Source organism: Sceloporus occidentalis, unplaced genomic scaffold (genome assembly GCF_023333645.1).
Source record: "Sceloporus occidentalis isolate IW3139 unplaced genomic scaffold, rSceOcc1.0.p SCAF_11, whole genome shotgun sequence".
Taxonomy (NCBI): domain Eukaryota; kingdom Metazoa; phylum Chordata; class Lepidosauria; order Squamata; family Phrynosomatidae; genus Sceloporus; species Sceloporus occidentalis.
This window is the reverse complement of record NW_028316991.1, coordinates 16,514,590-16,529,530: the sequence shown is the minus strand read 5'-3', so window position 1 is coordinate 16,529,530 and position 14,941 is coordinate 16,514,590. Positions and strand designations below refer to the sequence as shown.

At 36.3% G+C, this 14,941-nt stretch overlaps 1 protein-coding gene across 1 annotated transcript in view; it reads left to right on the top strand.

Moving 5' to 3' along the window:
• The first annotated feature begins 4,839 nt into the window (after positions 1-4,839).
• LOC149305636 (CUB and sushi domain-containing protein 3-like) overlaps positions 4,840-14,941 on the top strand; it is a 403,051-nt gene continuing 392,949 nt past the window's right edge. The window contains exons 1-2 of the mRNA XM_089477264.1: positions 4,840-4,855; positions 5,477-5,699. Coding sequence (XP_089333390.1) covers positions 4,840-4,855; positions 5,477-5,699 — 239 coding nt within the window. The remainder of the gene's footprint in view (positions 4,856-5,476; positions 5,700-14,941) is intronic.

The following is a 14,941-nucleotide window of genomic DNA, read 5'->3' as shown; positions in this document are numbered from 1 at the left end:
AAGCTCTCTGAAAACCTACTTTTTTTAAAAAGCATACAACCTTTCTTCCCAATACTCTCAACCATCATCATAATCAAGCGATCTAGACCCGATCAACTCATCCCCATCCGTCCTCTCCTACTGTTTCACCCCCCCAACCACCAACTAGATTGTAAAATCGCAAGAGCAGGGCCCTCTTCTCTTTTTGTACCAGTTATTGTGTATGACTAAGTTATCCTACTGATTGTAACAGCGCTACAGAATCTGCTGGAGCTTTATAAATAAATGTAATGTCATGTAATTTAACTAAAGTTATCATCATGAGAGAAGACCATTAGCTTGCCAGATGTCCATATTGTCCAGCTGGTGGAGCAGGCAAATGGCACATCATCAGATTATCAGTGAGCTTGGTAGGAACATATATGTAAACCTTTACACTAGAGGGCTGCATTACCAATAAAGAGCTTAATATATATATATATATATATATAATTTTAGAATGTTCTAGCAAATATGTTTTGTGAGCTGATATTTTTATCATCAAAGAAATAACTAAAAATAATCTATTGTTACAGAAACAATGGTAATCTAATCCTCAGTGAAGTGTTCATACTGGACCGGAATAATGAATGAATGTAAGATAAATATTCAAAACACAACTCCCAATTTGCATTAGTATGATAGCGAAGATGGTACTAATATGGACTGTCTCTCTCCTGGAGATGTTACATTTGAGAATACATTACATTCTTCAATTAGTTGTTTGTAGGAAGTAAAAACCCATCCATCTAAAATATATGTGGGACGACCCCAGAGAAATTGCTCGGTGCAGCAATGTTTATGGATGGACCTGTTAATTTGTGACAATCTTTTGTTGTAGGATGAGTTCAATTCTGCATTTTTTTTAAAAACATCACAATAAAAAAGCCCTATGATTGCAATTGCCTTTTCAAATACCTTGTGTCACAGTCAGGACTACTTGCCAAGCCGTGACTGTGTGGAGGGCGTGGGCATGAAGGGGTTAATAGCACCAGGCCTCTGGATTTACTAACTTCACCCCTTAACAAGGCATAAATTACACCAAATTAACCCCAAATCCTGCCTGTATCCCCCCAGGTAGTCTGCCACCACTCACGATTTTGATACCGGATTCGTGAGAAATCCGAATTAGAACATTTATCTCTCTATATATATATATATATCAACCCACCCCGGGCAATCAACATATATATATATATATATCCTGTAGAAGTTAATAACAATATGGTAACGTGTTATCCTCTCTTAGGGTTCGTGGATATCGATACTAGAGCCCAAAGACAGACTTAGATTATGAATATTTTAATAACAAAAAGACAAAGATTACACAGTGCCAGAATTACAAAAACAAGACATACAAAATAAAACAGCAAACAGTTCTTAAAAACAAAGGGACTTAAACACAGGACCCTCACTCACGAGTTTCTCCAATAAGCCGGCCTGTGGGAACTCCTTAAGTCCAGATGGATTCTTACGATGTTGTTCCGATCAGAGTATATCATGGAGTTCTGCTTTGAGGTCGCTGCATTGTCCCTAAATCAGACTCTGTTTCAAGAAAACACCCCTCTGACCACATGTCCAATTGTATGACACCTTTTCCAAGAATTGGTTCCCATCTTTGATGTGCCAATTAGTTATGGTGGGGTAAAGGTGATGGAAACCCCTCCACTTAACATAGGAATGGAATTCCTATAACTAAGGATCCTTATCTGTTAAGCCATGAATCACCACAGGGGTCCTTTGGGAAGATGACACTTCTAGCCAGAACAGATACAGAGGGCATGCACAAAGAAACACATTTAAATCGACCTCAGATTAACTCATTGAATGCTTAAACAAAGAAACTAACCACCTCTGCTGGGTTACCCTTCCATGCATCCACTACGTTATATGAGTTAATCATGACACCTTGATTTACTTGTCCTCCAAAAAATTATTATGTTGAATAAATGTGCTGTGTATTTAGTTAGAAATATAAACTAATCTGAAGCATCTATGAAAATAGTGGTCTTTGAATTATTATTATTATTATCTTTTATTTATATAGCGCCAACAGGTTACGCAGCGCTTAATACAATACATAAATTCAAGGGATATGACAAGACAAGAATTGACAGACTAAGACAAACCAATACATTTGGTGGAGAAAGCCCGGCTCGCAAGCTTACAATCTAGAGGGAAATGGGGTGACAAACATAAGGCATAGAGAAAGGGTGAGAGGTAGTGTGGTGGTTGTATCGATGACAAGGAAGTTCTAGCAGCTAAGATGGTGCGGCTTCTCTAAAGAAGTGGGTTTTTAGATGTTTCTTAAATGTTGGGAGGGAGGGTGAATGCTGAAGGTTCCTTGGGAGTAGATTGCAGAGATATGGGGCGGCTCGAGTGAAATCTTGTAGACGGGAAAAGGAAGAGGTGATGAGTGAGGAGGAGAGCCTTAGCACATGGGAGGAACGTAGGGATCGAGTAGGAGAGTATTTGCTAATGAGGTCAGAAATGTACGGAGGAGCAGTATTATGGATGGCCTTATATGTCAGTACCAGGATCTTAAATTTAATTCTAAAGGTAATTGGGAACCAGTGGAGGGTTTCACAGAGGGGGGAAGCAGAAGAGGAGCAACGTGCAAGGAAGATGAGCCTAGCAGCGGCATTTAGGATAGACTGTAGAAGAGAGAGTCGAGACAGTGGAGTACCAACCAGAAGAGTGTTGCAGTAGTCAAGATGGGAAATGATAAGTGAATGAACCAGAGTTTTTGTGGATTCTTGGGTGAGGAATGGGCGGATACGAGAGATGTTTTTTAGGTGCAAGCGGCAGGATCTGGCGAGGGACTGAATGTGATGGATTCTGTTTAAAATATTCATTGATTGGACTAAAAAACGCATAGGATACGCTCAAATATGTTCAATTGATCTTCCAGTTGAGAAGAATAATTTATAGAGAAGAGCAGAGGAAAATATTAAGCTTCGATAGAGATTTATTGTGAAAAGTTTCAGTGGTAGCTTCTGCAGACGCATTGACAATGATGACAATGGACAGAAATCACCAGTTTCCACCCACTCATGTCATGTTACACTTGTAATGTACTCATTGATGTAAATTAAGCAAGATTTTCTCCTGGACAGAGATATTGAAGAAACCTTTTCACCATTAAATTATTTATTTTATTAAATTAGAGGATTGTGGGATTATTTTTCCCGCGAGCACATGTGCTATGTGCATGGGTCCAACAACCATAACGTACATGGATTACATAAGATTTTTTTTTTTAAAGATAAAAAATACTTTGTAATGCAGTATAAAAATATTTGTAGAATTTTCTCACCTTTTCAAATTAATAGAATATAAATAAATAGATAAATAAATGGAAGTAATAGTTATTTGACTTATAGAGTTCGATGTAACCTGTGTATCCGCTGTCAAACTGTACAGTAACTGGATCATTTAAAATGCTTGAACGTCTCTATGTATTTTGTGAATTACTGCAGCTAATAATATATTTTTATATATTTATGTATTCTGTGGATGTTTCCTAATAGTATTAGTATAGTATAGTATTATGTCTATATTATGTCTATGGAGAACCAGTGCTCCACTCCACAGTTTGTGAGCAGCCGAAGAACAGCAGGTGGGAATCCGGTCCGGAGATTCACGGATACTCTCCTAGTACTCACCTGTTTCCACTAATTAATGGGGGAGGCAGTTAAGTAGCCTCCTGATCTGAGAGCAGAGAGAGATCATTTGGCTTCCTGAGAGAGTGGCTAAGCTATTGAGTGCTGTTATGCTGCTATTTTGTTTTGTTGGTAATGGATAAGCCATCCAACTGCAGTTAGGTTGGAGAACCTTGTATTAGTTAGTGCTCATAAGAGCAAGGATTTTGTTTTGGTTTATTTTTTTCTGTTGTGGAAAATAAAAACAGGCCCAGCCATTTATTTAACCCTCCTCGTGTCTGCTGTCTCTGCAACCTGGAAGATTGTGTGTGAGTAAAGATTCCCGGACAGAGTACCAAGTGAAGGGCTATTGTGTCACAATATGTATAGTAAATAATGTTTTCTGATATGATTCTTTTACAGCATCTTTGGCTAAGAGTCCCCCATCTGCATGCTCAGTGTAAAAATATGATTGAAATGGATACTTGTTTAGCTAAATAATATTATTTTGATTATGAAATAAATGCTCAGTTTATACATTGTATTTCTTTAAGGAATTGTGCTGTGGGGGAAGTTTTTGTTTGAAGACATCAGCATAAGCTCTTTTTCAATGTGATTTGGCTACCCAAATGTCCATAATCTGGTGATTGGTGGTGTTTTATTATGGTGGTGTTTTATTAATGGAGCTTTAGGTCTGTAAATTTGTGTAGACCCAGTCACTTTAATAGCCTATTACATTGTGTTGCTTGCACTGGTGGCACCTACTGACATTGCTTTTTATTTCTAGTATTTTTTACTTTTTACCCATTGGTGCTATCTGTACCAAACCAAATCAGAGGGATGTAAACAGTGCATTTGCAAAGGGGGAGCTGTAAAAAAAAAAAAAAAAAATGATGAATATAACAGTTGTGATGTAGTTTTCTGGATCTTTGTTTAGTGTCTAAACTCCTTGTATATCACCACAACTTTTTGTCTGCTGAAACATAAACTGGCATTTTTTATGATATTACTGTAGAGTGTATATATATATATATATATATATATATATATCACAGAATCTAAAAACCAAACGTTCACAAAAACACAAACTATTTGCATTTAGAGTCATAAGCATGCCTGGGAACTTTCTAAATAAACTGACCCTGAGAGTCTTTAAATATTAACCCTTTAATAGTCCATCATGCAGATTCTATCTAGTAACTCATCAAATGTATTGCCCAAATGGCTCTAATACTGGTCCTCATGGAAACCTTGACTTGAGATACGCTCAATTGAATAACATACATTTAGACAGGGATATCAATTATCAACTGTGAGACACTGGCAGGAAAATTGTGAATTTTCTTTATTATCAGATGGATGTGGATTATGAATGAGTCTGCTATAGACTTTGTGAACCTGAGGTTTGGCCCCTTCACCCTGAGACCTTGAGATTGGAAGAAAATCCATGAATGTTCCCAGGAATGGTCATTATCTGAGGATCCTTCCCAATCACCATCAGTGTCACTAATGCTTATTGATGCTTACAGTTTGGACAAGAATGTCACAAAAATATTCCTGTATTATATTGTACTGCTCACTTCTGGAATATCTGGATTGTTGTGAAGAAATTGTGCTACAATTATATGTATGTTTGATATAGTAGTGTGAACGTTTTACACAGGTGTGTGTTTTTTTGTTTTTTTTTCTTAACAGAACAAAAAATGTAAATTAAATCAATATTTGGTGTGACCACCCTTTGCATTCTTCTTTGAATATATCTACATATTTTAGAGTTTGTCTTTAATGTTTATTAAATATTCCCTTTTACTTTGCAGGATTTATATATACTTGTGGTGGAACGTTAAAAGGTTTGAATGGAACTATAGAAAGTCCAGGCTTCCCATATGGTTATCCAAATGGTGCAAACTGTACATGGGTAATAGTAGGAGAAGAACACAACAGAATCCAGATTGCCTTTCAATCATTCGCTCTGGAGGAAGAGTATGATTACTTATCATTGTATGATGGACATCCTCACCCTTCGAACTTTAGAACAAGGTAAGCCTGAAAATACTTTTTTGAAATGTATTGTTGTGTTTAACAAAATATAACATTTTGCAAACAAAACTTTGTTTTGTTTCTTGAAGATAAATAATTCATGTACTTTCATTTCAGCTATAATATAAACTGGAGACAAAACTTCAGTGCTTAAGAATTAGAACTAAAGATTAGTTGCTGGTTTTATTACAACATTTTTATATATTTTTTGTAGAGGGGGAGCATATAGATAAATTCGGCAGCTACCTCTTGTAATATGTATTGGAGGGCCACCACCTTGTTCTCTCAGTAGTAGCAAAGCAACAACATACAAGCGGGTCCAAAGTCATGGCGTACCCAGGGTAATAAAAACCCTAGGACTGGCCCACTATCCACGATTTTAAATAAACTTAGAAAAATGATTTTGTTCACTATATATGATTTTGTTCAATTTTAAACTCAATACAGAATAATTCATTCATAACAGCATATAAATGGAATTTGTAGGGTTGTGTATGACATACAAAGGCTTTGGTGTATAATAGTCAGATGTAGACAAGCCTGTTGGGTCAAGCCAGACCGTAGACCTTCACGCACAAGCCAAGCCTTACCAGGTACTCGTGTGTCCTTCTGGGCATGGTCAAGGACACAATGAAAGAAGAAGCGGATACACATTTAGTCGCTCTCTTCCAGCTTGGCTTCCTTTCCTGTAGTGTCTGGTGTTGGCTCTATTGTTAAAAAAAAAAATTAAAAAAAAAAATTCATGTTTGTCAGATAAATCTGCCAAACAAAAGCCGAAGCCAGTGTTTGCATGTGGCTTTGTATATAGTACATTTTTTTTAATTTTTTTTTAATTTAAGCAAACATAGCCATGAAATTGGTAAGTCTGTGTACAGTGGAAATGGATGCATCTTTTACTTCTAATCCTATGTGTATAGAATACACCAATATTTCAAGAAATAAAGTTTTGATCTGATGAGATCCTGGAAAGTCTTTCCTTTTTATTATATCACTGCCAAACTAAATACACACACATTTTGGTTTTATTTTTTTTGTTTTGTACAATTGTTTAAGTCTGATACTTTAACCACTGCAAAAGGAAAATGACTAGATGGCATTATAAGCATCTATTTTCTATTATGTGCCACTACTGTACATAAATGGATAGGTCTCATTTGACAAAAGCAAAACAAGGAGAGAAATATCAGTAGATACATTATATACGTTACCTAGAGCAATGTGCGGGTGTGATTTTACAGGCATCTTCCAGACCCATACTGAATTTGTCAGTTTAAGAATATGTCTACATTACAGGTATACCCTGCAGCAATCAGAAATACACCGCAGATGAAAAAAATACATCAACAACAACATATTATACATTGAGGTAATTACAAAAGAAGGAATGTTACAATGTTAGCAAGTATAATCTGAACGGCAACATAATCAAAGAACACATTATATATATATATATATATATATATATATAATTAGACATGTGCGAATGGGTCAAAAATGATCCAGACATATTTTTTCAGTTCATTTTTGACCCATTCATTTTCAGACAACAAATTCCATTTCCTGTCTGTTTCAGATGAAAATTTGGGCCCATACTCACACACTCTGACTCTTACTCACTCTCTTACACTTTTATTTCCATTCACTTTCTCTCTAATGCTTTCTGAATGTCCCCCTACCTTCTCTGCCGACCACTTCCGTGTCTCTAAGCTCTTCTTCCGTGTCTAGTATCCTCCTGCTTTGCATCTTCTTGTTCTCCTCTCTTCTTTCTTCTCTCTGCAGACATAACCTCCCAGTGAACTTCTGCCAAAATGGTAGAGCTTCCAGAGGCATCCCCCCCCCCCCCCAATTCTCCAATCGGGGCAGGAGAGAGCTCCACCATTCCGGCAGAAATTATCCAAGGCCAAAATAGTGGAGAATCCAGGTACATCCTCTACCCCAACTCTCCAATCGGGGAGAGGACATATCCGGAAGCTTGGCTATTTTGTCAGAACATGGCTGGGCAGTAATGTCCACAGAGATGTGGACAAAGAAAGAAAGAGAAGGACAAGATGCTAGACACAGAATTTAAGCTGTGAGACACGGAAGCTGAAGTGGTCAGCAAAGAAGGTAGGGCGACATTCAGAGAGCGTGAAAGTCAGTAAATTTGGGACACAAATCCATAGCTTTTTTGCTTGTTTTCGAACGTTCAAATGAATTGAGATCAGCACATTTTGTTCATACGAATAAATATACTAGTGTGTGTTTGTGTGTGTGTGTCCTGCACCCACACAGGGCACCAAACAGCACGGTCCTCTAGGGTAGTAAAGCCACAGTCTCGGTGAGGTAATCAACCACCATTTACTTGTAATCCATGTATTCAGATTTTAACAGGAATATACAGATACACAATTTCCCTATAAACAAAAGCCTAGCTCGTCTGAGCACTTACTAACATAGAAGTCCCTCACTACTCGGGGTCTAAACAAAACGTAATATCACCAACCTTTTTGATGGTTTCTTTTGTGCATAGCAAGCCCTGCTGCTTCCAAACAAACTCTTTCTTCCCTCTGTCCAACAGGTCAGGCTTTATTGCAGTCAGTGCAGCTAATTACTTGCAGCTGACCAGTGCATTGGAGTCAGCTTAAACTCCCGGCCTGGATCCTGTGTCAGTCCAGGTGCATGTAAACTGCGGGGTGGAGCACCAGCCTGCCCTATATGTCACATAAAACCCTGAAAAATCGAGGAGGAATGTATACCCCTTCCACAACAACACCCTGCACCTTGTTACAATATATATATTAACACATAAACCTGTGACACCAGATGTGTCTCCACAGAAGGCATAGGCACGGCATTTTCATCCACTTCCATAGGTCGAGGTCAAGTTGAATGGCTAGGGACACTGTCGGGCCTAGGTCGTCACTGGAGGTAAATACACCCCTGGGTAGTTTAGTCACATAGCAAGTACTTTTAATTGTGTCCAGATGAAAAATGCGCTCGAAAATCCCATAAACCCATTTTCTCTGCTTCCTTTTAATTAAACTTTGAAGCCCGTTATAGCAACAAGTACAATTATCCACTGTTTGATAATGTTTCGGGATTCGTGTTGTGCAGATCATTAATTATGCATCATGTAACTGTGTGTCTCTGATAATATCAGTAAGTTAATAATGTCAAACCAAAGGTGAATTAAGCAGAACAGACACACAAACATTATACACGAATAAATCAATTTGATACAGACTTCTTCCTTCCGAACAATCGGCGTGTAGCTCATATGGATTAATATTAATAGTTGGTATAATTTACACATGGCGGGAGAAGAAGCATTATTGTGAAACGTCATCGTCCATCCTTGGAAATTATATAATGCTATCTTTCTCTAACCGTTAAAGCTTCTTTCTTGTGGTTTTTTTCAATCAGTTCAGAATATGAAACAGATATAACATGGGCATAATGCAATCAGCATTTCTTTTATTCTGAAAACATGTCAGAAACCAAGGGTCTATACTGCTTAGCAATTCTATAGAAATGTTATTTTCTCTTTTAACATTTTTTCTTTGATGCAGTTGAGCTGTAAGGATGCATTTTTCTTCAAAGGAACATGAGTATAAAGATTTTTTCAATTAAAAATATATTTTTTTGTTTGTTTCCACAATGGTTTGTTGATTCTTTCTTAGCTTTCAATAATTAGAATTGTGCAAAGCATGCTCTATAAAAAGTAATGAGTGTAGTTTCTTTATTTTTTTTAAGGAAGTTTTTTTTCTATTTATTTCATGACTATGTAGATCACAATGGTCATTAATCTTTGCTGTATTTTGATAATTTTTTATTTATTACCCAGACTATAAAGTATTATTTAATACTATAATGATCAGGAAGATACATTATGTGTTATGCATTTTCAAATTTGTATTGTATTGAAGCATTTCATTGGGTTGGTCTAGAAACATTTAGATCATCTTTGGTCTGTTGTATATAAAACCATGATCATAGAAATAATTTTTAAGATCTGTAATTAGCATATATCTCAGTATACAACAATATAATTCCATGGATGCTGAATGAACTTCCTAGACTAAAAACAAGAGTTTATACATAGAATTTGAAAATATGTTAAAAGAAATGAAGGAGAATGCACATTGGTTCCAGTAAAGAAGTTTATTGAGGTTCTACTAAATCTTTTTAAGGGAATTTGATATTAGATGTACTGTGTTGAATGGATAGAAAATATATACATTGAGTATTTATATAATAAACCTTTCTATAATACTAGAGAATGGTCACACTGTATTGTAAAGTGTTCGACACAAGAAAAATACTCCAAAAAGAAGACACATGGGAAATACATTGTATAATGCACCGAAGAAAGCATGCTTTGTTTATAATTGATATAGCCAAACCATTTTCTTACAAATGAGAAGTGGTTATAGCATTTGTAATCTAAATCAGTTGCCTCTAGCTTCAGAAAGAGCAGATATTAAGGGCTAAAACATTGCAAGTTGGCGAATCAAAGAACTACGCTGGGATCTGTTCAGTTAACTGTGAGTGTTTGCGAGTTGGCTACAGAAGAAGTTTTATGCCCTTTACACCATTAATTTGAATAGGCTCTACAGTCTAGAATGTCTATTGTGCCCAGCGAAGTCAATGGAGGGTGTAATGCATCTTTCAACCACTCTGGGGGACTTATGCACATATATACATATACCATCTCCTGTGCAACCAGGCATAATGGTCAAGTATATGATTATTAGGTGAAGAGCATCATTTGCACCACTCTGGATGAACTCAAAAACATTTAGAGATTTTTCCACCACTGGTTGCAGGTTGATTTTCATTGTCTACCTTCCTGGCTCCCCTACATGGGAGTTATTTTTTTAATGTAATTTATTGTTTTTAATGTCAGTGCCCCATCTCATGAAGCAGGAATGGAGGTGGGGAGGCACTAGAGGGGATCTATGCATCTAAAAAGGGCTTTCTACAGAACTTTAACCTCCTCAACCCAGTGGCCAGCAAGTTGGGACCCTAGATGTCACTATATTTTATGAATTTCAGACAGACATTTCAACTTGCATAATTTAAAGTTTTAATATATATTTACTAGAGTCGGCCTTTAAATCAAAATAAATGTGGCATTTTAGAAATTGTTTACAGATTCACCTTTTCAAGCAGAGGACTATAGGTGGGCAAGACTATCATTATTAAATAATCTGCAAACTAAATGTGCCAAACTATTCTCATCTATATTAAAATTTAACAGTATGGGCAATTGGCTAATGTTTAGATTAATGTTAATTCTGATTAGTAAATTTAATAAAAATAGTCTAACTGACTAGGAATAGATCTGCATCAAGCCGTAGTATTTACAGATATGAAAGGACATGGGTAAAATTCTATATTTCTATGTTGAACATACCTGGTGGTTTAAATGTGGAGCTATTCTGATCTTTATGCAAACAAATATTTATTTCATGGAATGTATGCCCAGTAGACAAAGTTATAAACTGCATCAGTGGAGATTGTTATATACCTTCCTCTGGGTCGGTATAGGTTGAACGCAACTGTCTTGTATCTTTTTCTTCGCATTACACAGCAGTTCACTTACTCTTATGATATGTATTTTACCTGTTCAGCCGTTAAACATGTAAGCAGGTGGGAATACAACCAGTGATTCACTCGCACAATAAAACATTGTTTGACTTTCACAGCAGACAGTTACAAAAAAAAAACAAAACCTCCACATTTCAAATTCTTCCAACAATCCTACAAAATGACACCTAAATCTGAAAAGTCCTAGTGACATAAGATATGTAGTATTGAGAATTACATGCATATAGTAACTTGTACCACAAAGTATACAAGTGTCTTCAAAATGTTCTAAAACACATACTGTATAATTATTTAATTTAAAATTTTACTTTTAGACGAAACCATTAATTGCAATGCAAGTTACTTGGTATGCAGGGTTTAGCACAAGCATTCTATATAAACCAAAGGGATGTTTTTGCTCATTCTCCAGACTTGGTATTTGCTGACATGATATATGATGGTGTCTATTTTGTAAATAATAGGGATATATTATGGGGATTCTGCAGAATCCCCTATATGAATTTTCCCCACCTCCAGCTATTTTCCATGCAGGTGAAGTGTCCGGCAGAACACATCATCTGACATGCGATATACTTACCACCGGTCAGCTCTGGCTTGAAGAACGTCTCTGGGGGATCAAATGTTCCCATTGGTTTTAATCAGCGGCAATAATTGTCGGAGTATGAAGGAGGCTGGGATCTGACTTCTCCTTAAGCTAAGTGATTTTTTTTTAACTTCTAAAAAAATGCATTTTAAAGTATTCATAAAGTGCTTTAATATTATACTTCTTTGGCTAGTCTAAAAAACATTTCTTAACTTTTAGACCATTTCAGTTTTCCACAAAGCAACGACGGTGATTTATTCTGGTGCTGACTACGTCATATATTCTAAAAGAAACATTGAATTAGGTGATTTGGATACATGTGCTAGCTGAAAAAATGATACATACTTAGTTTTATAGTTTCCATGTTTGACACATATATTACAAGAAACATTTGTAGGAACTTTAAAGTAAGCAGGTGCTTTACACTATTGCCATTGTCAGATTCAATAATGTCTGCAGGCAAATAATTGTTCTAATACTTGCAATGCCAATTAAGTGTTTCACCAGGTGTGCTCAATCAATCATCGCTTATAATTACTCTCATTATAAGACCCTAGTTATTCTCCAGCAGGAATACGGGAATCATCAGGAACCCATCAAAATTAACAAATCCTTCTAATCAGAAAGCATAATTTAGCAATATGTTTACTCTATGAAAGTAGATCAGCTAACAGCATCATAGAATACAGAAAACCAATGTTAATAGACAAATATTCATACGGTAGTCACAACCGGAATCATTAATAAAATCTAATCTTTTCTACTTAAAGTAATGGTCAAAATAAGCACATCTCTAGTATAATTTAGTATTTACATACTGTATATGTGCCATGTTGTGTCTCATTAAAACATTCCAAGCTATGGACTCTAGTCCATAATTAATCAAGGTCAAGGAACATTGTGATTTCCCCTCAGTGGACCAACTTATATAAATAAAAAAATACAATCACTTAAGCTTAGAAGACCTTGGCTGTAAAAGGTCAAAGTCTACCAAACGTCTCCTAAATCACACCTTGTCTGTGATGTCATCAAGATCATTTTTTGTTGGGGGGAGTGATGATGGTACCTGGGCAGTGCTTTTTGGTAATGAAAAAAGCCTAATTTCTTCTAAAGTGTTTATTTCAACAATAAATTCCTAGATGCTGCGACTGGAACAATGTGTAGCTCAACATTCTCCTTGAAAGGAATCCATAGATATTTATTTTATATACATGTATGTATTACTACTAAAAATAAATAATTATGAATTTATAGACACTTCACTATTGTCAATAAATAATTAGGTTTTTTTGGATAGTCCTCCAAAACTCCTTCCTGGAACTGAGAGGAAACATGTATTTTTGTGTTTTAGGTTCTCCCTAAAAATCACTTTAGAAATTTGTAACTAAATATGTTTTAACAAATTACAAAGAGCAAAAACTGAACTTTTTGGGCCATGAAAATACTCTGTATTCCGTTAGGTATTTTAATTACAATCAGTAAGAAAATCGGCAATAGAAAAGCTTTATTCAGATGCGTTTGTATGAGCAAATCTAGTCACCAATAAACCTTAAGGCTAAGATTTGCTTAAAAAGCAGAGGTCCTATCAAACATATGGACAGACAAAAAGGTGCCTTATTTCTAACACAATCTGCCAAGAAGAGAGAAATAATAGTCTTTAAAAAAAAAAAATGATACAGCTAAATGTATTCCTACTTATTTACAAGTAATAGTTATTTTTTAATTCTAGTCTAGAGCATGTTTTCTGTTAGACTTGTGCATTCAGTTTTGTACGAATTGCACACTTAACAATTTACATATTTAGTCACTTCATACTTATCTCTGAAAAAGAGGCAAGACCCCCCCCCCTACGAAAGAACCAAAAGCTCAGAATTTTCTTTTGAATTTTGTGGGCTCACTCATTCACGCTCTCATGTGCCTTGCTTCTTGGCCGACCACTTTCGTGTCTTACAGCTCCACTTCTTCTCTAGCATCTTCTTTATCTTCTTGGTCTTCTGTCTTCTGTCTTCTTTCTTTGTCCAGATCTCTGCATACATTACCACAAAAATGGCAGAGCTGTCTCCCAGTTGGAGGATTATGGGAGTGAGCTCTGCCATTTTGCCCGAAGAGAACCACCAGTGAACTTCAGCAAAATTACAGCGCTTCTAGTGTCATCCTCTCCCCAATTGGAATTGGAAGTTCACTGGGAGGTTGTACGGACGAAGAAAGAAGACGTGAGAGAGAAGATGAGCCTGATGCTAGAGAAGAAGCAGAGCTGCAAGACATGGAAGCGGTTGGTGGAGAATGTGAGTGTGAATGTGGGTGTTGGACGATTAATTTTGTTTCCAAATTTAAAAAGCACCTCAATTATCGTACAAAACATATGGGCAAAGAATGGCCCAAAAATTAACCAAAACATTTACGTGAATTGTTTTTGGTCCACTTGCACATGTGTATTTTCTGTTTCTTCTCATATAAGCACAGGTGGCTATTTAATTAACATGGGTTAAATAAACAGCATTAATTAATCCATCAAAGGTGTATTTGATGGCCAATGCAGCACATTTTTATAGAGGTTAATAAAACAGTTAACAGAACCTAAAAAAGTTGAGAATTTCTTTTTCTGGGAAACGACAGCTGTCAGCAAGCTGATTCACACTGCAGTACAACTATTGCCAAGAAGAAACAAATAACAAAATGTTCAGTTATGTTTGAAACGAATGCCATGACTGCTATAGATTTAACCCTATAGCCCAAAAAAGAAAACCTGGAGACCATTTACTAAACTAATGATTTTCCGTCACGGTTACGGCCTAGGCTGTACGCAAAATCTACACGTACCACGACCTTTAAATGGAAGGTGAAGAGATGTTGCCAGATATTACCTCCTCGCACATTTTCTTTTGATCCATACCTCATGGACTATTATGCTGTCAAAGTAAAAGTAGCACATTTATTTAGCAAAATCCCTGGTATATACCCACAGGTGACTGGTGTCAGTGGTTGAGTGAGAAAGAGAAAGGGAGGTTGGGGGGAAACGAGTGATAGAGAGAGAAAGAAAAAGCAATAACAAGGCAAAGGGATGGATTTT